Source organism: Eucalyptus grandis, chromosome 7 (assembly GCF_016545825.1).
Source record: "Eucalyptus grandis isolate ANBG69807.140 chromosome 7, ASM1654582v1, whole genome shotgun sequence".
Classification (NCBI taxonomy): Eukaryota; Viridiplantae; Streptophyta; class Magnoliopsida; order Myrtales; family Myrtaceae; genus Eucalyptus; species Eucalyptus grandis.
The window spans coordinates 32,258,536-32,281,000 of record NC_052618.1 but is presented as its reverse complement, the minus strand read 5'-3'; the positions used below and the strand labels follow the sequence as shown (position 1 = coordinate 32,281,000).

The following is a 22,465-nucleotide window of genomic DNA, read 5'->3' as shown; positions in this document are numbered from 1 at the left end:
GCAGTAGCTTGTTTACCTTCATGGGATAAGAAGTTGGTTGACCTTGATTTTCAAGACCATTCACAATATCTCAGTAAAACGACTAAACATGTCGATATAGATTCTCATGGTTTCATTCTCAAGGCTTCGTATTGACCGAGAAGAATGTTGATTCTGTTTCCTTCACTGATCTGTTCCTTCATAGGTGATATGCAATCTGTCCCAAACTTCTTTTGCTGTAACACAAGAAGATATTCTATTATATTCAGTTGGTGATAAAGCACAATATAAGGAGTAAATTGCTTTTGCATCGAGTGCTTGTCTCTTGATTATTTCTTCTTGAGTCATTCCGTTGGTCTCATTAGTTTCTTTTCCTCTTTCAGAGACTGATGCAGTGGTAGGAGTAATTCCTTTTTCTACAACGTCCCATTCCAGAGGATCCTTTGATCGAAGGAAAGCTTTCATCTTGTTCTTCCAGATGTTGTAATCATTTCCATCAAAGTAGGGTGGTCTCGGTATTGCTTTGCCCTTCCATCAGCCCCGGTGCTAGTATACTAGCCATGGATCTTTTACTACGAAGTAAAACACTTCAAATAAAGTAAGTACACAGGCTCTGATACCAATTGATATTGCTAGTATGAGTACCTAGAGGAGGGTGAATAGGTATATAAAAGTTTTTTTTCTTCAACAATTGCACAGTACTAAACAGTAGAAGGAAACGATAATCAAAGTAAGACTGAGAGAAGAGAAAATTGAACACGCGGTTTATAGTGGTTCGGCTTATATCAAGCCTACATCCACTCTTCTTCACCGACAGCCTATTGGCTGGATTCCACTATGAACAAAAGAGAAGTTACAGCACAGCTTTGCCTTGATTCCACAAAGTGTAGATGTTCTACCACACCTCCTCAAGATCTCTCACAAATATAGACTCTTTTGTATACAAGTATTCGCTCAAAGGATTTGTCTAAACAAAAAGGAGCTTCAGACTTTGGAATTTTTCTATCGCGCACACCTTGAACAACTAAGACAGTCTTCCTTATATACTCCTTTATGCCATCATACCCGTTGGCACTTACCAAAGGAATTCCTCCAATCTACCCGTTGGACGGAATCAATTAGGAAGATTGTTCAAGCTATTAAAGGAACGTGTTGATAGCCCATCAATCCTGTTCGCCCATACAATCAGGATCTCGGTTTCCATAAGCAGAACCTTCCAATAATATTTAGGCAATCACCGGATCTTCAATTATCGAGTCAATCTTCGATCAATCAAAGGACTCTGCTATGTCTTCTCCAGCCACGAGATCTTCTCCAGTTGATAAGGTTAAATCCTTAACGAAACATACAGTTCTTGATAACCTTTCTTCAACGGATTAGAGACTGCCAATGAGGATAGACTTTGAGTCTTGAGTCTGGCTGTCCGGAGGTCTTCAGACTTTAAATAGCAGAGTCTGCAAGTCTTCAGACTAGACTGATAGAAACGTTTTGTCAACTTCAAAACACTTCAAGAAGATTTCTCCAACAACTTGACCCGAGCCAGAGTGTTGTCCGACTCCGCCACTGACAAGGACTTGGTAACTTACAATTCAATGCTGACCGGTTACGTGACTGTCGAAGGACGTGAGAGCGATGCGCTCGAATGGTTTGACAAGATGCAGTCGATGCGTGATCGTATTAAGTTTGACGAGTTTACTTTGTTGGCGATGCTAAATTTGGTGGCGAAGTTATGTGTGGAGTGTTATGGGACACAGTTGCATGCTTATATGGTGAGGACGGGGAATGATACGGATGGGTATGTCATGAGCTCCTTAATTGACATGTACTCTAAATGTAGGAGTTTCAGAGAAGCATACAGAGTGTTCTGTGAATCAAAAGTGGAGGTCGATTTGGTTTCCAAGAATACAATGATGGCAGCTTGTTGTAGGGAAGGTAAGATGGAAATGGCTTTAGATCTGTTCCAGAGATTGCCCAAGTTAAACGATACAGTGTCTTGGAATACTTTGATTTCTGGCTATGCACAGAACGGTTTTGAGGAGGAGTTCTTGAATTTCTTTATGAAAATGAGGGACAGTGGATTTGGGTGGAATGAGCACACGTTCGCTAGTGTTCTGAATGCTTGCTCCAGCATGCGGAATTCAAAGCTTGGAAAGGAGATTCATGCTTGGGTTTCGAGAGAAGGGGTGATATCAAATCTCTTTGTTAAGAGTGCCTTGGTGGATGTTTACTGAGTGTGGAAACATGAAATATGCGGACTTAGTTTATGCAACAATTGAGTGCGGGAACTCCTTTTCGACAACTTCTATGATCGTGGGTCATTCATCTTAAGGTAACATGTCTGAAGCACAGAGGCTTTTTGATTCTCTGAATGAAAAGAATCAAAAGCAGAGGCTATCTATTCGATCTTGGAGTTCCTATCTGCAGATTTACGTGTGCTTCCCAATTCAAGTGTTCGAAAGATTACAACTTTAACATCAACATAAGGGGGACAGATGAATTCAAATGCTTGGTACAGGAAGGTCTGTGACTGCTTTCAAGAGCATATATATTTAAAAGAGGATGAGGAACGGAAACTTGGACTAGATTCAATTTGAATTAGACTTTGCCCCTCTCTGTGTCATGACGCGATTGATATATCTCTTTACTAGATAATAGGTGTTGATTATTCTGATTAATACACAGCAACGAATTCAAATGTAGAATGGTGGGGGCTGTTCCCCTCATCTAAATACTATTAAAACTAGCTGGTAGCCCACACATTGTATGGGTTTCTGTGGCTCCACTATGCATTTAAGTTCATTAGGATGAGCATGTAATTAGAAAGTGGCATATATACATTCAATGTATTATTTCTGAAGAAGAGATGAGCGAATGGACATTAACTTTTTAATCCTCGTATGTTATAAGAAAGCAAAACAAATATTACACATCTCCAAAACCTTCGCTGACGGCATCAGTTGAGAACCTTCGTGACTACACACTACACTGTTCAGGACTTTATCTGCACGTCTACGTATGACATTGGTCTTTTAGGTTCACTATGTTTTAAGAGGTGGAGCAAGGAATATTGCCGACTGCATGTCGAAGCTGGGACGGAAGCCCTTCTTTGTCAGTGCTGTGGGCCTTGACATGGCAGGTCAGTATAGCACACCTTTTGACGTAAAAAGAATAAAAAAGTATAGCACCCGTGAGTAAGCCTTCGCAATTTCTGTTTCAGCAAGACCTTTCAAGGCACCATATTGGCTCAATTAATTATTTTGGCATACAAACTCTGTTAAATTATGACCCAGTTTGGCGACCTAGGACATACAAAAAGGAGGAAATAAAAAGAAAATGTTTCTCCCATCTTTTTTGAATTCTTATTGAGTTTCAGAGTCAAAGTTGTTGATTTAGTATTGATTTGGTCTTGTTGCAATTTCAAAGCTTGTCTTAGGAGGAAAGAAAGTCTGCAGGGCAAAACATGCCCTTGAGCACATATATATAAAAATACTAGAGCTGCAAAAAAGGTTTTCTTTCGGGTTTAGCTAGAGAAGGAAGAAACCGTCTGTATTAAAAGACGTACGGATAAAAGTAAAGAACATAAGCCATCTTTTTGATTAAAATGCGAAGCCATAGAGCATTTTGTTTGAGTCTTGACGGTAATGTTATGTCCATCCTATCAAATGAGCTTGTTTATTTATAAACACTTGAGAGTTATTTGGAGCTTTAGAGTGTTTCACAGTGGTAACATGGTACCAAGCTTGATCTATAGTGAAATTTTTTTTTTTTTTTTTTGGTGACCGAGAGAACCCCTGACGTTCGGATTTATTTTCTTTTCTGTCTATATTATTGTTGAGAGTAAACCCTGGGGAGGCACGCAGGAAACCACCACCCACATAATGTTTTGTAGAGTTTCAGCGTAAACGTTATTTAGTATTGGTCTTGTTCAATTTCCTTCTTGTCCACACATGGAGAAAAAACTAGATAAATCCTTCAGCCTCTGTCTGTATTCGCAGGGATAAAAGTACAGAACCTACTATCTTTTCTCAGTAAAAGTGCGTGATAGAACACAATGTCTATGTCCATCCTTTCTGCACTGCAACGGTGGTTTCCTTTAGATTCACAAGGTACATGGTCAAGCCTAATTGTTCTTAGGGGAAAAAATAATTTTTTTTTTAATACAATCATCTGTTTATTGTAACTCAAATTCTTGGGTATGCCAGCCTGATTCAAATCAGAATCAATAATTTTTGAGGACATCCCAAGATGAGATCTTTTTGGAGGTCTGCAAGGGATAAGAATTGGTCATTAGGATTTTGCCAAATGTTGTCTTCACTTTTTCTTTTTCTTTTTTGGTCAAAAATGTTGTCTTCACTTTTCGGATTGAAAATTTGTGAGTAAACTGTATATATTTGAGGTACTAAGATTTGAGAATGTTTTTCTTCTAATTTGTTCCGCCTTGATGTAGTGAATGTCTGTTAGTTCTTCATGCATGGTTGTAGGCAACTTGCCAAGGCAAGAAAATTCTCTGTCGTTTCTATATTAATTGGTTTTCTTGTTGAGGTTTCTGTTTCTTCCCGTGATTTTGCTAACTTTATCCTTTGCACTATGTGTCGGGGAATCACTCGTTGGAGCATTGGACATCTACTGGGCATCCTATTGAAGGTTAACATGCTCAGTTTAACAGCTTGTCTGACATGCCTAATAAAATCTGTTAAATAGATTGTAGTGATGGAACTTTGCTATATTTAGCTACAGACAGCTAAGTAAACTACTCAAATTTATCCTTATAAGCATTCTCTTTTACTTCGTCATAATAATGAACTAACTTCTCTCCTTTTTTTTTTTGGGCTTCAGATAAGTTATAGAGATGCATGTGCTGTTCATGAATGCGCTTCTCGTTCTTCAACTCAGCAATTCCAAGGCAGGTGTCCTTCAAACCCAAGATATTGCAACTGCTGTGGTCTGCTGTGTACTTGATCCAAATGGTGAGGTGGCAGCTTGTGTTGCAAGCTTTGAGTCAATTGTAAGTTAATTTTGCTAAAAACATATCAGGTTGAGCAGACATACTTGTGTTCTCTCTAACATCAATAAAGGCAGGTATGACCTTTAGAAGAAATTTCTCACTGCTGAGTGGATTCAACAATTTAGAGACGAGATCTCTTCTGCTTCAGTAGTGATGGTTGATGCTAACCTCAACAACTGTGCTCTTGAAGCTTCTTGTCAATGTAATTCTAAAGAATCGACCTGGTTTGATTTTTCCATCTGGCTTGATTAAATGATCTACTCTGAGTCAATAGAAAGCTCTTCAGAATTCACTTACTTGGTTTTTCTTTGAATTTTGTTCACAGTGGCTGCAGGAGATAACATTCCTTTGTGGTGTTGAACCGGTGTCAGTTGCCAAATCCAAAAAAATTGCTCCTACTGTGAAGTATGTGAGTTCTTCACCTTGTGATGTGCATTTACTTTATTTTGTGCTGTTTTCAATGTGCTGAGTAAACTTATTTAAGTCTGAAGTTGATAAACAATCAGATAAGTTTAATAATGCATTTTATGGAATTCATGAGATCATGTCTTTAAATCTCAAATTTCTGACTCGATTGCTAATGGAGTAGTTGATTACCATCATCCTTAGCACTAGACTGACAGGGAGCAAAATGGGAAATACTATGATGAGAAAAGTTTAGTGCTTCAAATTGATTAACTCAGACCATTGTTTATGAACACTGGAAAATGAGAGCTGTCATTTTCAACATATTTCATAGAATCGCTTACCATCTGCATGGCTATAGAGAAAAATGGTGAAAGTTGTGGTTCAGTTGGAGAATTCTGCATGTAGCATATCAAAACAAAATTTAGTGGCTTTGCATAGACATTCGCTAATAATGTATGTCCAATTCATAGCCTGGTGATTACATTTCCAAGAGTCTGGATGGCTTGTGATGTTATGCTTTCACTAGGATATTAATTTGCAGTCCAGATGAGTTGAAGGAAACTTTTCCATAGTAAATACACTTAAGTGTGATACACACATAATCTTTTCTTAAATCAATTGGGAAATTGTAAACCATACATCATATACAATTATTTCATGTTTGCAATATTGTTAAACGTTGATAAGATCTTACTATTAGAAAAGATTGACTGCGTCAATTTCGTATCATTCAGGCATGAAATAAAATGTTACTGGTTTACGTAGTTGACTTCTTGGTTTTGGCATCCCTTTCAGCTATAAAAACAATATGACATTAAAATAAACAAAATTCAGCTCACATGGGCATAGTTTAAGTGATGCAAGCCTAGGTAGGCTTTCTCAAACAATAGGATCGGGAGAGTGACTCGCACACGGAAACAGGACAAACAGGAATTTCAGCACCGCGCGAGCTCAGGAGAACAGTCGTATCTTTGTCGATACAGATCGGATCGACTTGATTCCAAAGCCAAATGAACAAAGACTTCTGGATCTACAATTTCTCTGTTTTGGGTTTTCTGAAATAAGCACTGTAGGATAGTCGAAATTGGGTTGGAAATAACGAACAGAATATGAAAAGATAGAAACTCCGTTGGTTGCTCTTCTAGGCCTCCAAGGAAGTTGAGGGGGCACCGATTCTTCAAGATCGATGACTGCAACTCTTCAAGGATGCAGATTTCAAAAGCTCCGACTCTTCAAGGACGAAGTGGAAACTCTTCTAGGTTTTCAAGGGTTGAACTCTACAAGGTTCACGATACTTGCTTCAAGCAAAGTTTTCATTCATCAAAAGCTATTCGTCTTCTACAAGAAATTGGGCTTATATCGTCAAAGAAATAAAGACGGAGCATTGAAACTAGGAGAAATAAAGACAGAACATTAAAACTAAGAGAAATAAAGGACATTAAAATTAGCAGAAATAGTAAAAGCATAACGTCTTCGTGGCAAGGTGTCTTTCCAACTTCCGGGATGGACTCAAGATGTCGTTATGGCTTCTCGGTTTCGTCGAGCTTTAATGCGGGCCGATCTTCTTGGTCGAGAGAGCCGGTCTTCAATGTAGGCTGCATCATTAAGAGTGGCATTAAGCGGTTCCTAGATTCTGAAAGCTTCATCTTGAAGATCTGCTACTGACACAGAATGGGCTCTTCGCAGGTAACTTACGTATCTCCAAATGAAGATGAGCTCTTTGCACTGGCAGATGCTCTATCTCCTGGGAAGTTATATGGTTTGAGCGAAAGCTATAAGGGCAAAAAGAGTTGTCCTCCAGAGTCTCTCATCAAAATTCTAAAACCCGTAATAGTTCTTTTACTTGAGAAGGGCATAAATATTGTAGTCGTAACCATAGGCGCACAAGGAGTATTTCTATGCTCTAAAGAGGGATGTATATTGACAAGAGCTTTTGTGGAGAAACCCCAATGGCTTGGCATAAATTCAGAACTCCACAAACTGATCTCATCTGATTGCCATTCACATAAGTTTCATGATGCCAGACATATTGAGGGAACCTCTCATCTCTTTGCTTTGCATCTTCCTGGCCTTCCTTCATCTGTTAAGAAGCTTACCAGTGCTGGTGATTGCTTGGTGGGTGCTACACTTGCATCGATATGTGAAGGTTTGAACATTATACAAGCCATCTCAGTTGGTATTGCAGCAGCGAAAGCCACTGTTGAGGCAGATTCGAATGTACCTTTGACGTTTGATTTAATTGGAAATTTATGCATTCTTGGATATTATATCAATTTGGTTTGATTCTACTTCTTTTGTTGTGTCAATTTCAATAATTTCAGTAGAGTGGGCAAGAAACAAATTGGTGTAATGGAAACGGGTGCAACTCATCAAGGAATGTGACCGTGCAAGTTGTAGAGGTTATTTCTGAACATGATATTTTCTGTCAATAGACAAGCTAATGAATTTGCTCAGAATACTGTAGAGGTGCATTTTGCAATATAGTTTGCTATCTGAGATACGTCAAAATAAATTGAAAACCCTTTCATTAGTTTAAACATGATGCTGGATTCCTATTTTCTTGAGGAAATGGATTTGAACTAATATGTAACGAGGCCAGGAATGATTGTGCCTACACTTCCTTGGCAGATGATGCTAGGTTGGTGTACTCGGCTATGAAGGTTGTTTATAATGGAGCAGTGTAAGCTGCTGCTATCTTCGAGATCATGATGATCGTCAAGGGACCGGTGCAGAATTGGACTCGAGACGGCTCATTGTTGGTCAACTTGTTTTGTTTTTGGGCTTCCATTTGGGTTGGTGGTTTAAAGTATTTACTCCAAAAGTAGAGTTGAGATACTGACAGAAGTACGGTATTCAATTTCTGCTACTGCATCAGTTTCATTAGTAGATGAATCCTTCCAATCCAAGACTCTCTGAAACATTTTATGGTTTTAATAAATATCCTCAGTCATTTCTCTACTCGTTTCAGTTTCTTCTTCCAGCAGAACAAATTCCTTGATTTGGTACCATTTATTCAAGATTGGGGTCTTGGAGAGGTATCTGTATGTTTCATCCAGTGTGATGTTTTTGGTTGCTGTAGCACACTTCCCCCAACCTGTGAATCAGATGCCTGCAAAGATCCCTTTCCGTTTTTATCCACTTCCGAATTCTGTGGCTAACCAACTAATGTTCCGATTAGAACTATGAAATGACTTTTGAAGTGACGAGGCTCTCAATCTCTTACATAGAGTAGACCAAACTGAACTTGAGTTAGGTAGTTTGTGGCAATGTACACTGATTGTGCATGCAAACAGATCATGCTGAGTCGTTCATAGTAGATTCTTACATTTGATCAGTAGCTTCATTGAAAAAAGAAATGCATGGCAATGCACTTAAAAGGCGACTTTTTATTTATCAAGTAAAAAATTATTTGAGTGATTTTTTTATTTAGTATATGCTTGTCATGTATCATATCGTCAAGTGGCATAATCTAAGGACAACAAAACCAAGTATTTGAAAAAGGAAAGAGAAAAATTCGGTTGGCAGAACGGTAACCATGGCCAATTTGAAGATTCTAATAGGTTTGTAGAGGCTGTGGAAAATGAGGAACCAACCCAAAATGCAGACGTAGCAACTTCTACAGACGCAAAGAAAACCGCTCAAATCGAACCATCCAGAAAGAGCAAATCCTCGGAGATGTCTCGGAAGGAATCGAGACCAGATCATTCTCCAAAGAGTTCATGAGCTCCACGGCGCTACTATCCGAAACAGAACCAAAGGAGAAAGATTCTCGATGTCCATCACCTTCACCCATCATTTTTGTCCTTGCCCTCTTACCGATGTGTTTACCTTTTGAAGGAGGATGCAAGAGAATAAAACATGTGAAATACAACAACACAACATCAACCTAAGAGCTAGAAGAAGACAATCTCAAAACTAACCTCTGTCGAGCTAAACCATCTCAAGTCCCTCCTAACATGATACTAGATTGTGGGACATGTAACAAATACACACAAAACATTTCCAATCCAACCATGCACAGAACTCTAAACATCATAGGTATCTCCCAAAGGAAAACTGGTACAAATCATCAAAGTACTTTATGAAGTTGAGAATGTTTCCAGCTCCATCTCAGCTTGATTGTTGTTAATTGGCACATTAGGTGGATAAATAAGCGGTTTTGGAGGCATTTGGAGTTCATCAATATCTCCTTCAAGCATTTTTAGGACTTTGCTCATTGAAGGCCGATGGTCAGGGTTTAACTGTATACACCAAAGTGCAACTATTATCATCTTCTTTATCACCTTTCTTTCCTCTACTATAGTTTCTATTTCTGCACTTTTTTCTTCATTGACTTGGTCGTACACCCACAATGGAAAATAAATTTGGCTTGAGTGTTCCGCATTTGCATTTATATTCTTCCTTCTACCTGCCATTTCCATGAGCAACATCCCAAAGCTATAGACGTCCACTTTATAAGATACACCACCGATGTTTCTATAGAACAACTTAGGTGCCATATGTCCTAAGGTCCCTCTTGCAGCAGTCAATGAGACTATGCTATGATTAGCAGGATAAAGTTTGGCGAGTCCAAAGTTAGAAACTTTCGGAGTGAAATTCTTGTCCAAAAGAATATTGTGAGGCTTGATATCAAAGTGTAGTATTTGTATGTCATACCCCCGATGTAAATATTCAATCCCTCTTGCCACCCCAAGAGCAATCTCATATATTTTCTTGTAATCAAGAAACTTATCACCTTCCTCAGTGAAAATTTGCTTATCCAAAGATCCATTCGACATGAGATCATACACGAGAGCTTGTTTCGAGCCTTCAAAGCAAAAACCAATGAGTTGCACTACATTGACATGGTAAATTCTTCCAATAGTAGCCACTTCATTGATAAAATCTTGACTGTTGCCCTTGGACTGCTTCAAAATCTTGATGACCACTTCATTGCTGCTTCGTAGACCGTATCCCCCTTCTCCTAATTTGTGCTTAAAATTTGCAGTGATCTTCTTAATATTCGAGTAAGAGTATCTTATGGGCAAAAAGTTGTTGTGAGCCTGCAAAAATTCTTCAACGTTCTTGTCTATTGCTAAGTGCCTTCTTATGTAGATATAGATTAGAAATATCCCGACAAATGGCATCCCGATTACAAACTTTGCTACACAAAAATGCACTGAAAGAAATTCTAATAGGTTAGAATACGGTTTTTTAATTATTTTAAGAACAAATCATTGTGGCTTACCTAGTAGAGATATAAAGTCTACAATTATCATAATGGTCATTTCATATAGGGGACCTGTAAAAGGAATGAATAATTTAAAAAGGATTTGAAGGAAAAGAAGTTTGAAAATAAAACTCTCGAGGAAACAGAGTAATAGCTAACTACATTGTGCAAGTTAAGTTCTGTCTACAAGAATATGAGAAGTGGAATGCGTGCATTCACAAGAAATAATAAGCTTTGTTTCACATAAATGATCAACGATACAAGAAATTCCTTTTGCTTTCTTAGCAGTCAACAAAGACAGAGAAAATGCGATTTTCATTTTTAATTGATAATCGTGTTTCTCCATGAATAGGTAAATGCATTTTTTTTAAGGAATTTGCTAGTACAAGTGTTTCTTAGAGTACTTGTTAAGTGACTAACTAAGAAAACAGGAAAATCTAAAATCTATGCCGACAAACATCTAGTCATGTGGCTGCTCGAACAGTTGACCCCCTTTTTTTTCTACAACGGGAATTTTATCGTTAGTGGAATGGGAGTATAACCTAAACTCAGTTATGTGTGCAGTAGATGATGGGTCTGTTCGTGGTGACTTCTACTACCACTTCTTTTCTTTTTTTTTTGGCCAATTTTGCAACTCCCACCATTTGATTCCCATATGTAACACAAAGCTCCTGAAATCTTTCAAATACACAGATATTGACCTATACTAACATGTATACTTCATCAAGATTTTCTTGGATTTGAAATACTTTTTATATATTCAAATTTTGAGGAGAAAATAGCAAGAGAGTGTGCACAATCGCAAAATTGCGGTAAAGTTTCATTGTCAACTGATGCTTACCGCCATCATGGATCTTGAATCCGCAAACCTGACCGCTGAAGATGCTACCGAAATCAAAGAGGCGAAAGAAACATTTCTTTGGTGATGTTTGTTCAAGAGTGACCCAAAAGAATGCTTCGTAAATCAAGGACACAATAGAGAATCAGGATGCCGACAAGGTCCCTTCAGCAAGTAAAGGAAAGGGGAGGACAAATCCATTGGCCATGATGTTATGGATTAGTTCATAGTTGTAGAGGCTACTATTTATCTGCTCATTATTCACAAAATAATTTGATACCATGGTCACGCTGCGAATTGTGCAAAAGTCCCCAACATCTAATGCTTTTGGATTGGCCAAAGCATACAACTTCCAACTCGATGATGTGTTGGAAGAATGATGGATTAATAGCGATGTAGAATGAAGAACTAACCGGGTTTGAGCAGCTCACAATGACTAGACTACCGAATATCTTGGAGTATAGTCCATAGAAGGGCCGATCACCACCTATCAGTCAATGATGGGGGAGAGATGAGCAATTGCCCTTGTGAATCCCATCATCTACCAATCTGATTTGGCTAATGGAATAATCGATATACTGCACATAGTATCTACTAACACCAAAGTATGCAACAGTGCGATCCCCTTCACAAGCCGGCTCGTATTTTGATAAACCACATTCCTTTAGATCACTCTTCAGTCGAAATGGGTAACTTATATTGTGAACGTCACCACAAGAAGCGACGCACAGCTGATTACTCGGCTTTACAGTGCTAGTCAGTAGTTGCAATAGAACAAGAACGAGTAACAACACTTGGTAGGTATTCATGAAGCTAAGAGCATCAATCATGTCTCTATTTTCTTTGGGCAAAGAGAAATTAGTGAGGAATTGCTTTTTGTGTGCGGAGGAGGCACAATTTATAAAGATCGGGAGTAGCTGGGATTATCCTTGACTTTGGAGTGGCCTTGCCCCGTACAAAAAGCACAAGTCAGTCAACCCAACAAATGCACGCAATTCAACAAATTAAAGAAGTCCAGCGCCCTCAAAGGGGGAGTACCCAGCCGGCCAACGCAGTGCATCTAGGAAATTAGAGATGATTTTTCCAGATCATTTACACCCATAAAAAAATTAGAGATGATTTTTCCCATTTGACTTTTCGTCAACTCTCTCGACGTAATTTTTGGGTCGATCCCGACCCCATCCACAAGCAAGTCCACTTTCTCTCTCATAATCAGTCACTTCCTTTCTATGCACAATCATGCGTCTTAAGAAACATTTGTTTCACTAAAAATAATATTTTAAAAATATTTTCGTAAAAATAATATCTTGTGTCGCTTAAAATAATTAGCTAATAAAAAATATTTTTATTATCGATAATAATTTATATCTAAATAATTCCGTTGACAATTAAAATATTTTTCTCTTATTCATATTTGTAAGAGATATAATCGATCATTTTAAAAAAAAAAATTCGAATTATTCATTTTTCGAAAAACAAACGAAACCTTAAAACTGTTCATAGTACTAAATCATTTATTGTTCATCACAACTTTTCAAACAATAGCTTCTTTGTAACTCTCTCTTCTTCTCTTTTCACACACAACTTTGATAATACATTCAAGGTGAAATTCCAAGAGAAAAATTAAGTAATTGTTAAACTCGTTTCTCTGTAGATTTTATTTATATCCTAGAGGTCTATTTCTTCTAAACCCATTGGCAATAATAGTGAAGGCAAATAATACATCATGGATAGTGATCATCATCACCCATCAAAGCATTATCAACTATTGCTCTATCTTCATCAATAATCAAATTTTCTCAACAATCTTAAGGTATTATTGTTTTCATGAACATGGAGATGGTGGTTGCATTGAGCGCTCGGAATCTTGATAGACAAGTATTATTGAGACTTTTGTTTCTATTTATATGATCGAGTCATCTTCCTTGTGGCATAATAGATTATCTCATGTTGCTTAACTACTTTGAAATTTGTGAAAAAAAAGTGGCATGATATTATGTCATAATCCAGATAAAAAGGAATGCGAAATATGTTCACAAGCAAAGATGACTAAGAAATTATTCTCAAAGGTAGAAAGATCTAAAGATGGAAATTGTTATGTTATTACATTATTTTTTATTACTTTAGATATACTCATGTATATCTTATGAAATCAAAAGCTTTTGATGTGTTCCAGATACATGAGGCTGCAATTAAAAATCAAAGTTTTGAAAAATGATATGGGAGAAGAATAATTCTCATTATTTTTTTTTTTTTGGCATTTTGTGAAGAAAATTGGCATATGCATCAAGCAAGTGTGCATTATACACCACGACAAAATAGATTGGCAGAAAGAAAGAATCAAATTTTGGTAAATATGGTTAATTCCATGATCTTACAAGCGAAATTGCCAATAAATTTATGGGGAGAAGCACTTCTTATTGCATGTCACATTCACAACAAAATTCCATTAAGAAAATTTAAGATACCTCCATGTGAATTATAGAAAAGAAAGGTACCGGCATTTAATAATTTAAAGGGATAAATATACATAAAATCCTAAAACTTATTATGAAAGTGTAATTGAATTCCAAAACTTTCAAAAAATACAATTAAGTCCTAAAAACTTATTACAAATGTGTATTTGAGTCCTAAAACTTTTAAAAAGTGCAATTGAGTCATAAAAATTTTAAAAAGTGCAATTGAGTCCTAAAACTTTTAAAAAGTGCAATTGAGTCCTAAAACTTATGAAGTTTGTGCAATCAAGTCTTTCCATTTTTCCATTCAACTTGACAAATGAAAAATGTTAACAAGTTTTAGAACTTGATTACACCAACTTGACAAATGTTTGAGTTGATTGCACTTTTAAAGAGTTTTAGGACTCAACTTCACTTTTGTGACAAATTTTAGGACTTGATTGTATTTTTTGAAATTTTTAGGACTAAATTGTACTTTCATGACAAGTTTTAGGACTTTAAATGCACTTATCCTTACTTTAAATTATGGATAAGTTTTAGAACAAATTATGAAATGAACTTATCCTTGGATCTTTAAAGTATGGATATGCTTTGTATATTCTAAGCGAATCAAATTATGACCAAGGACATTAAGAAGTGTGTTTATTGGATGTACTAAAATTCTAAAGTTTATCACTTATTGGATGTTGAATCTAATATTATTGTGAAATCAAGAGATGCTGAATTTCTTGAACACAAATTTCTTAAACATTCAAAGGATACCTTAGCATATTCACAAACAACAATTGACGCACGTAATTCTTCATCAAGAAAAAGAAAACTATTTAATTTTCCAAGTGAGCCAAAGAGAAGTCAAAGAATGAAGAAAACAATAGATTTCAATTCTGACTTTGTAACTCTCTCGGTATAAGGAGATAACGAAAATGTTGTGAGTAAACTGTCCATGGTAATTCATTTGGATAGAGATCCAAGAATGTTCGGTGAAGCAATGGCTTCCAAAGATGCACCATTTTGAAAGAATCAATTGATGATGAAAGGAGGTGTCGAGGAAGAATTCTTAATACTTTGTAAGATTGTCTAAATGAAATTTTGATCTTACACAAATCCTAGTAGCATTTGCCTGCCTTGGAGACTAAATACAATACTGACAAATAAACTACGGATAGAATTACTAAATATTTTGAATTTATCATGATTAATGGAAAATATGTCTCTAAACAAATGGAGGAACTTCATATATATGTTGCCAAACTCAAAGACCTTATGTTTGAAGTTTCTAAACCTCTTCAAGTTACTACAATTATTTCAAAATTGCCTTCAACTTAAAATGATTATTAAACTTTCCCACACAATTGAGAACCTAATTGTTGTTATTTTGATTTTTAAAAAAAATCATTCTAATTGAGGAAGGTTCTTAGGATCATGAGGTTAATTATGTAAAGAAGTTACAAATAAGGTGCAATTTGTTGAGAATGGCAATGTGAGCATAGACAAAAACAAACATTGAAACAATGGCATGAGAAAATAGATTCAATGGTATATCATATGGATTTAAGCATAACAGTGCTAATAAGTGCATTTATTCAAGGTGTACCTAAGAGTATGAATTTATAATCTGCTTATATATAGATGATATGTTGATTGTTGGTACTGAAGTTAAAAACTATATATATTGATACAATTTTAGGTATCAAAGTGATCAAACATAGTGGGGGTTATGCTTTAAGTCAAGGCTACTATGTGAAGAAAAATATTCAAAAATATGAACATTTGGAAATTAAAGAGTCAAATGTATCATATGATGTATCAATTCAATTGATGGAAAATATTGGGCGACCTTTAGTACAATTAGATTATACTAGTACAATTGGAAGTCCTATGTACACTATGCATTGCACTAGATTGAATATAGCCTTTATTATATGTAAATTGTTTAGATGTAATTGTAATCCTAGTAACGTGCATTTAGGTAAAAATGGTCAAACAAAGTTAGTGGGTCCTTAGTGACACTTTTTTTTAGGGGGGGGTCAAATCTATGACATTTACTAAGAATGCTAAAAACAGCAACTATACTTTTTGTATAAAATGATTTATGATAAATTGAACAAAAAATTGGACTTATTAAGCAGACATAGTCATGACAAGATGAATCAGAGAAACCTAGAAATTGTTTCATATAAATAGGAACATCGAGATCACCATGTAAGAAGGCATTCTTGACATCTACTTGGTAAATTTCCCAATTCTGAATAGTAGAAACAAATAGGACAATGCAAATGACTTAAAGTTTCTAGGAAGACAATGAAAATTGTGGTTTGTTTGAGTTATTTTTACAAAACTTTTGGGGTCTAAAATAAACTTAAAGTTTCTAGGAAGTCAAATCTTTCCTTGATGACAGCCTTTTGAAACTTTTGTTAATTTGATGATGGAATGTTGATTTTATTTTCTTATTTTTAAATTTTAAATTTAATAGTCAATTACTTGTCAAGTGAATCATCAAATTAAAACATGTAACAAATATAGGATTAATGTTTTTAGTATAGATTAATTTTGTTCTTAAATTATTTATTACATTCAACAATTTATTCATCAAGGGTTGACAAGGTAAACCCAATTACATCTAACGCACAGCAAATTCCCATGTTTTGTGGAGTTCCTCAAAGCATGGTGGCTGTCCAATCAATGTGTTTTAAGGCTAAATGGACAGCACATGGCTCGGGAGAGAGAGATGAAATTGCGATATTAGCATATCTAGGGTTTGGCTTCAAGATCCCGACCTTTGAACATGTAACAATGGGATGTGGAAACTTCAAATTGAGACTGAACTAAAGAGCCGCTCTTCATTGGTTGTGGCACATGATTAGAGAGAATAGAAGATGAATCTCGTTCTATCTCAGCAAAGAGATGTGCACATTTGCTTTTAGAGTCAATATTTATTAATGAACAACCATTTTGACTAACTTTTGGACTAGTTTGGGGCATAGTTGAATGATTACTGGACATTTGTAATTATCCTTCAAATACTCGAATCTCTTAACAAGGGAAGCATCTTTGTCTTGGGTGAGCGTGTGAGGTACTTGAGTCATTAGCCATGCAAAGTTTGTGTGGACTTGGAGGTCTTGTGAAAGAGTGAAACACGAGAAAAGGGGCAGGAAATATGGGCGAGAGCATGAGTGACACGGCTAAAAGCCTAATCACATAAAATAACGCATTAACGCACGAAATGAGTGTTGTGTTTGTGACACGTGGGAGCACTCGTTGAAAAGACCCCAACATACTATATCTTACTTGCAAGATTTATTTTTAAAATTTCCTTTTTAATTTTCGAACCATGGATTGATACACATTAAACCTAAAATTGTGAAGATTGTATTTTACCACATCAAAAACTTATTATGTTATGTCGTCTAACTCTTATTAAATTTCTAGCTATACATGTCATGCAGAGGATATTTAAGGCTATTTTGCTGTAAAATGCCCTTCAGATTTGCGTTAAATACCAATTGCCTTCAAATTCAAATAAGTTATTAAAAGATATCATAAAGGAAATATTATCTCAATTAAACCTGCATTTTACTTGTTTCTTACATTTAATTAGAAATTATAATCGAGATTCAAAAAAGAGATGAATAAAGAATATTGCATTAAAGTGAGAACTTTTCTTTTTCTGGGTCGAAGAATAATGTGAGACCTTCGAAAAGAATCATTTTGAAGTGAAAATTAAGAGGAAAAAAAAATGAGAACTTTAAAAGATTGCAAAATGAAGAATAGGAGATATTAACAGTCTTTTAAGGACATGATAAACTGGCAAAAGCAATATTCAAAATTACCAACTTCTGCCAGCCCAGGATTTGGCTGCTGACACTGACACTGATTCTCTCTCTCGTCACCGAAATCTGTTCTCTGTCACGAGCCCGAGTCTTTTGTTATCGTCTTAGAAGCTGGAAGTATCGAGGGTCGTTTGAGCAGAGATGGGTTCCTTCTTCTCGTCCGGTCCCATGTAACATCTGACACAAACATGTAAATGAGGTCCTTGAAAGATGGTCTGGCCTACCAGGCGAGAGCAGTTAAGTCCGGCTTCGTCCCCAGCACTTTCCTGTTCAACCAGCTTATCCGCCTCTACTCCCAGAATGGCCTCTTGCGAGAAGCCCACAAGCTGTTCGACGAAATGCCCCACCGGAACGTGTACTCCTCGAACGCCCTGATTTCGGCTTACGTAAAAGCTCGGGACTTGACCCGAGCCAGGGCGTTGTTCGACTCCGCCACTGACAGGGATTTGGTAACTTATAATTCGATGCTGACCGGTTACGTGACCGTCGAAGGACGTGAAAGTGATGCGCTCAAATGGTTTGACAAGATGCAGTTGATGCGTGATCGTCTTAAGTTTGACGAGTTTACTTTGACGGCGATGCTAAACTTGGTGGCAAAGTTACGTGTGCAGTATTATGGGACACAGTTGCATGCTTATATGGTGAGGACGGGGAATGATACGGATAAGTATGTCATGAGCTCCTTAATTGACATGTACTCTAAATGCGGGAGTTTCGGAGAAGCATACAGAGTGTTCTGTGAATCAAAAGCGGAGGTCGATTTGGTTTCCAAGAATACAATGATGGCAGCTTGTTGTAGAGAAGGTAAGATAGAAGTGGCTTTAGATCTGTTCCAGAGATTGCCCGAGTTAAATGATAGTGTCTTGGAATACTTTGATTTCTGGCTATGCACAGAACGGTTTTGAGGAGGAGTCCTTGAATTTCTTTATGAAAATGAGGGACAGTGGATTTGGGTGGAATGAGCACACATTCGCTAGTGTTCTGAATGCTTGCTCCAGCATGCGGAATTCAAAGCTTGGAAAGGAGATTCATGCTTGGGTTTTGAGAGAAGGAGTGATATCAAATCTCTTTGTTAAAAGTGCCTTGGTGGATGTTTATTGCAAGTGTGGAAATATGAATATGCAGACTTAATTTATGCAACGATTGAGTGCGAGAACTCCTTTTTGACAACTTCTATGATCGTGGGTCATTCATCTCAAGGTAACATGTCTGAAGCACGGAGGCTTTTTGATTCTCTGAATGAAAAGAATTCTACCGTGTGGACTGCTTTGTTTACTGGTTATGTCAAAGCACAGCAATGTGAAGCTGTATTTGAACTGGTGAATGAATATGGAGGGAATGCAAACATTTCTTTTGATGCACCCACAATCATCTGCTTGCTAGGTGCCTGTGCATTGCAGGGGCCCTGGATCCGGGAACACAAATTCATGCTTACTCACTGAGAAAAGGGATGGAAATGGAGGAGAAGCTGATTAGTGCCACGATCGACATGTACTTTAAGTCTGGCAGTACTGAATATGCAGGAAAGATATCTCAAAAACTCACGGAAAGAGACTTGATTCTCTACAATATTGTGATTTCCGGTTATGCAAATCAAGGGCACGAAGATCAAGCTATGAAGCTGTATAAAGACATGTTGGAGAGAGGATTGAAACCTGATGAGGTCGCCTTTATTGCGCTTCTATCTGCTTGCCGTCATAGTGGGTTAGTCGAAATGGGGGAAAAGTATTTCAAGTCCGTGGTAGAAGATTACAAAATTGTGCCTGAAACGGATCACTATGCCTGTACGATTGATGTGTATGCAAGGGCAAATCAACCAGAAAAGGCAATGGATATCATGAAGAAAATTCCCAGGAATTCGGATCTTGTGATTTTGGGGGCTTTTTTGAATGCCTGTAAGATATATAGGAACCTCAGTCTTGCAAGAGAAGCAGCAGAGCAGTGATTGGTTATTGAGGAAGATAATGGATCTCGGTATGTGCAGCTGGCAAATGTATTTGCAGCTGAGGAAAATTGGGCGGAGATGTGCAAGATAAGAGAGAAAATGAGAGGGAAGGAAACCAAGAAGCTTGCTGGCTGCAGTTGGGTGTATCTTGAAAATGGAATTCATGCATTTACCTCTGGCGATACATCACATTCAAAAGCAGAGATTATCTATTCAATCTTGGAGTTCCTATCTGCAGATTTACGTGCACCACCCAATTCAAATGTTGGAAAGGTTACAACTTTAACATCAACATAAGGGGACAGATGAATTCAAATGCTTCGTACAGGAAGATCTATGGCTGCTTTCAAGAGCATATATATTTAAAAGAGGATGAGGTATGGAAACACGGACTAGATTTAATTTGAATTAGACGTTGTCCCTCTCTGCATCATGATGCGATTGATATTTCTCTTTACTAGATAATAGGTGTTCATTATTCAGATTAATACACAGCAATGAATTCAACTGTAGAATGGTGGGGGCTGTTGCCCTCATCTAAATACTATTAAAACTGGCTGATAGCCCATGCATTGTATGGGTTTCTGTTGAAAATCAGAATCAGATTTGCTGGTTATTTTGTTTCCAGATTTTCCAGATTTTCCAGATCTTCAAGATTTTCTAGATTTTCCAGTTTTTATTTTTCTAGATTTGTTTGTTAGCTTTTAGGAATTTGTTTATTACGTTTTAGGTGGTGTAGCAGCTATAAAAAGGTGAGATGCCTCATGTAAATATTCATTCTCTGGAGAATAAAAAAACTCAGAGCAATTTCTCTTGAATTTCTTCATGGTATTAGAGCACGATCTGGACCATTCTCTTCTACCTTATTTCTGAGAGTTTCCACCATGACAAAATACCCTAGAGCTGCCATGGCAAGCAAGGTTGAGAGTGAAACCTCATATCCTAGAGCTCAGAACTCTCCTCACATTACCCAACCTATCAATATATCCGAAGGTGGAACTCTTCTCATCACCGGTCATAAACTTACCGATCACAACTTCAATCAATGGTCCCATTTTGTCATGATTTTGGTTTGCGGAAAAGGTAAAGAAGATTACCTAACTAGAGCTGCCGTACAACCTGAGGAGATGAGCCCAAATTATCGAACATGGAAGGCGGAAAATAACATGGTGATGTGCTGGCTGCTGAATTCAATGACAAATGAAACTGGGGAGAATTTCATGTACTACAAGACAGCAAAGGAGATTTGGGATGCTGTTCATGAAACCTATTCAAACAAAGACAACACCTCAGCCATATTCGAGATCAAGGGCATTCTTCATGATCTAAGGCAAGGGGAATCTTCTGTCACTGATTATTTTAACCAACTCATACGTCATTGGCAGCAACTTGACATGCTGGAAGATATGATGTGGAGTTGTCCTGAAGATAGCCATCGGTACAAGCAGATTCAAGATCGAGAACGCATCTACAAATTTTTGTTAGGCCTAAATCAAGAGCTTGATGAGGTACGTGGACGAATTCTGAGCATAAAACCCTACCTAGTGTACGAGAAGTTTTTGCTGAGGTCAGGAGAGAAGAGACTCGGCGAAAGGTGATGCTTGGTTCTTCAAACAACCAGACCAATCCAGCAAATTCTGCTCTAATAGCTCGAGGATCTCAACCATCCTACAGTCGAGGCAGTCAATCAAACAACAACAACCAGCAAAGGGGTGGTCGTCCATGGTGTGATCATTGCAAACGAACGGGTCACACAAAAGACACATGCTGGAAAATTCATGGTCGGCCAGATGATTGGAAGCCATCAGCCTCACATCCTACTCAAAATCGAGAGAGCAGAAGCAACGTAGTCCAAACTGAAACAATCGCTTCGGTAGATTCAAGTCCCTTCAACAAAGAGCAACTGGAGATGCTAAAAAAGTTGCTACAAGAATCAGTTCAGAAGGCAATCCATCCAGAAGGGGTTAGTACATCAACGATAGCGCAACGAGTTAATTTTCTAAATGCCTTTAGTGCTAAATAGGAGAAGATCACCTCTTGGGTTGTAGACTCAGGAGCATCCGACCACATGACAGGAGATATCACGGTGTTCAACGAGTACAATCCATGTCAAAATGGCACTAGTGTTTGAATTGCTGATGGTTCTTGCTCAAAGGTGGCTGGTGTTGGATCAGTGGTTATTTCAAAAGATATAACACTGAATTCAGTATTATTTATTCCCAAACTCAGCTATAATCTTATCTCCATCAGCAAATTAACCAAAGATTTAGGCTGCATTACTAAATTTTTCCCACACTCATGTGAATTTCAAGTTTTGAATTCGGGGATGACGATTGGCAGTGCTAAGATGGATGCGGGTCTCTATCTTCTGCGAGTTAATGCCTCAGAATGGAAAAACAAGAAGCTGTCATGTGTAGCATCTCGTGCTAAAGAAGAGAGTGACATAAGATTGTGGCACTATAGGTTAGGTCATCCAAATTTCTCATACTTAAAAAGGTTGTTACCTTCGTTGTTCAATAAAGATTCAATAAAACTTCAATGTGAGGTGTGTCAATTATCCAAACATACTCGCAGTTCATATCATTTGCAACCTTATAAGTCTTCTCATCCATTTCACATGATTCATAGCAATATTTGGGGGCCTTCTCGTGTCAATAACATTTCTGGTTCTAGGTGGTTTGTTACTTTCATTGATGATCATACAAGACTCACTTGGCTCTTCCTAATGAAAGAAAAATCAGATATTGGCCAAATTTTTCAAACCTTCAACCTAATGATCCAAACCCAATTCAGCA

At 37.3% G+C, this 22,465-nt stretch overlaps 2 protein-coding genes across 2 annotated transcripts; one reads left to right on the top strand and one right to left on the bottom strand.

The window, feature by feature from the left end:
- Window positions 1-9,008: 9,008 nt before the first annotated feature.
- On the bottom strand, window positions 9,009-10,518 carry LOC120296083 (rust resistance kinase Lr10-like). The gene is made up of 2 exons (XM_039317736.1): window positions 9,801-10,518; window positions 9,009-9,220 (listed from the first exon to the last, which is right to left on the bottom strand). The coding sequence occupies exons 1-2, from the start codon at window positions 10,516-10,518 to the stop codon at window positions 9,009-9,011; spliced, it is 930 nt and encodes a 309-aa protein (XP_039173670.1).
- A 7,401-nt stretch (window positions 10,519-17,919) lies between these two features.
- LOC120296082 (putative pentatricopeptide repeat-containing protein At3g18840) lies at window positions 17,920-19,967 on the top strand. Its single transcript, XM_039317735.1, has 4 exons — window positions 17,920-18,529; window positions 18,851-19,024; window positions 19,126-19,592; window positions 19,710-19,967. The coding sequence occupies exons 1-4, from the start codon at window positions 17,920-17,922 to the stop codon at window positions 19,965-19,967; spliced, it is 1,509 nt and encodes a 502-aa protein (XP_039173669.1).
- The last annotated feature ends 2,498 nt before the right edge of the window (window positions 19,968-22,465 follow it).

Excerpts from the sequence above, each read along its gene's own strand:
- LOC120296083 (XM_039317736.1), bottom strand. The coding sequence starts at position 10,518 with ATGCCATTTGTCGGGATATTTCTAATCTATATCTACATAAGAAGGCAC. Across the intron at positions 9,221-9,800 it reads GTTGCTCATGGAAATGGCAG|GTAAACACATCGGTAAGAGG; the intron begins GTAGAAGGAAGA and ends CTCCTTCAAAAG.
- LOC120296082 (XM_039317735.1), top strand. The coding sequence starts at position 17,920 with ATGAGGTCCTTGAAAGATGGTCTGGCCTACCAGGCGAGAGCAGTTAAG. Across the intron at positions 18,530-18,850 it reads GGCAGCTTGTTGTAGAGAAG|ACTTAATTTATGCAACGATT; the intron begins GTAAGATAGAAG and ends ATGAATATGCAG. Across the intron at positions 19,025-19,125 it reads TTATGTCAAAGCACAGCAAT|GGGCCCTGGATCCGGGAACA; the intron begins GTGAAGCTGTAT and ends TGTGCATTGCAG.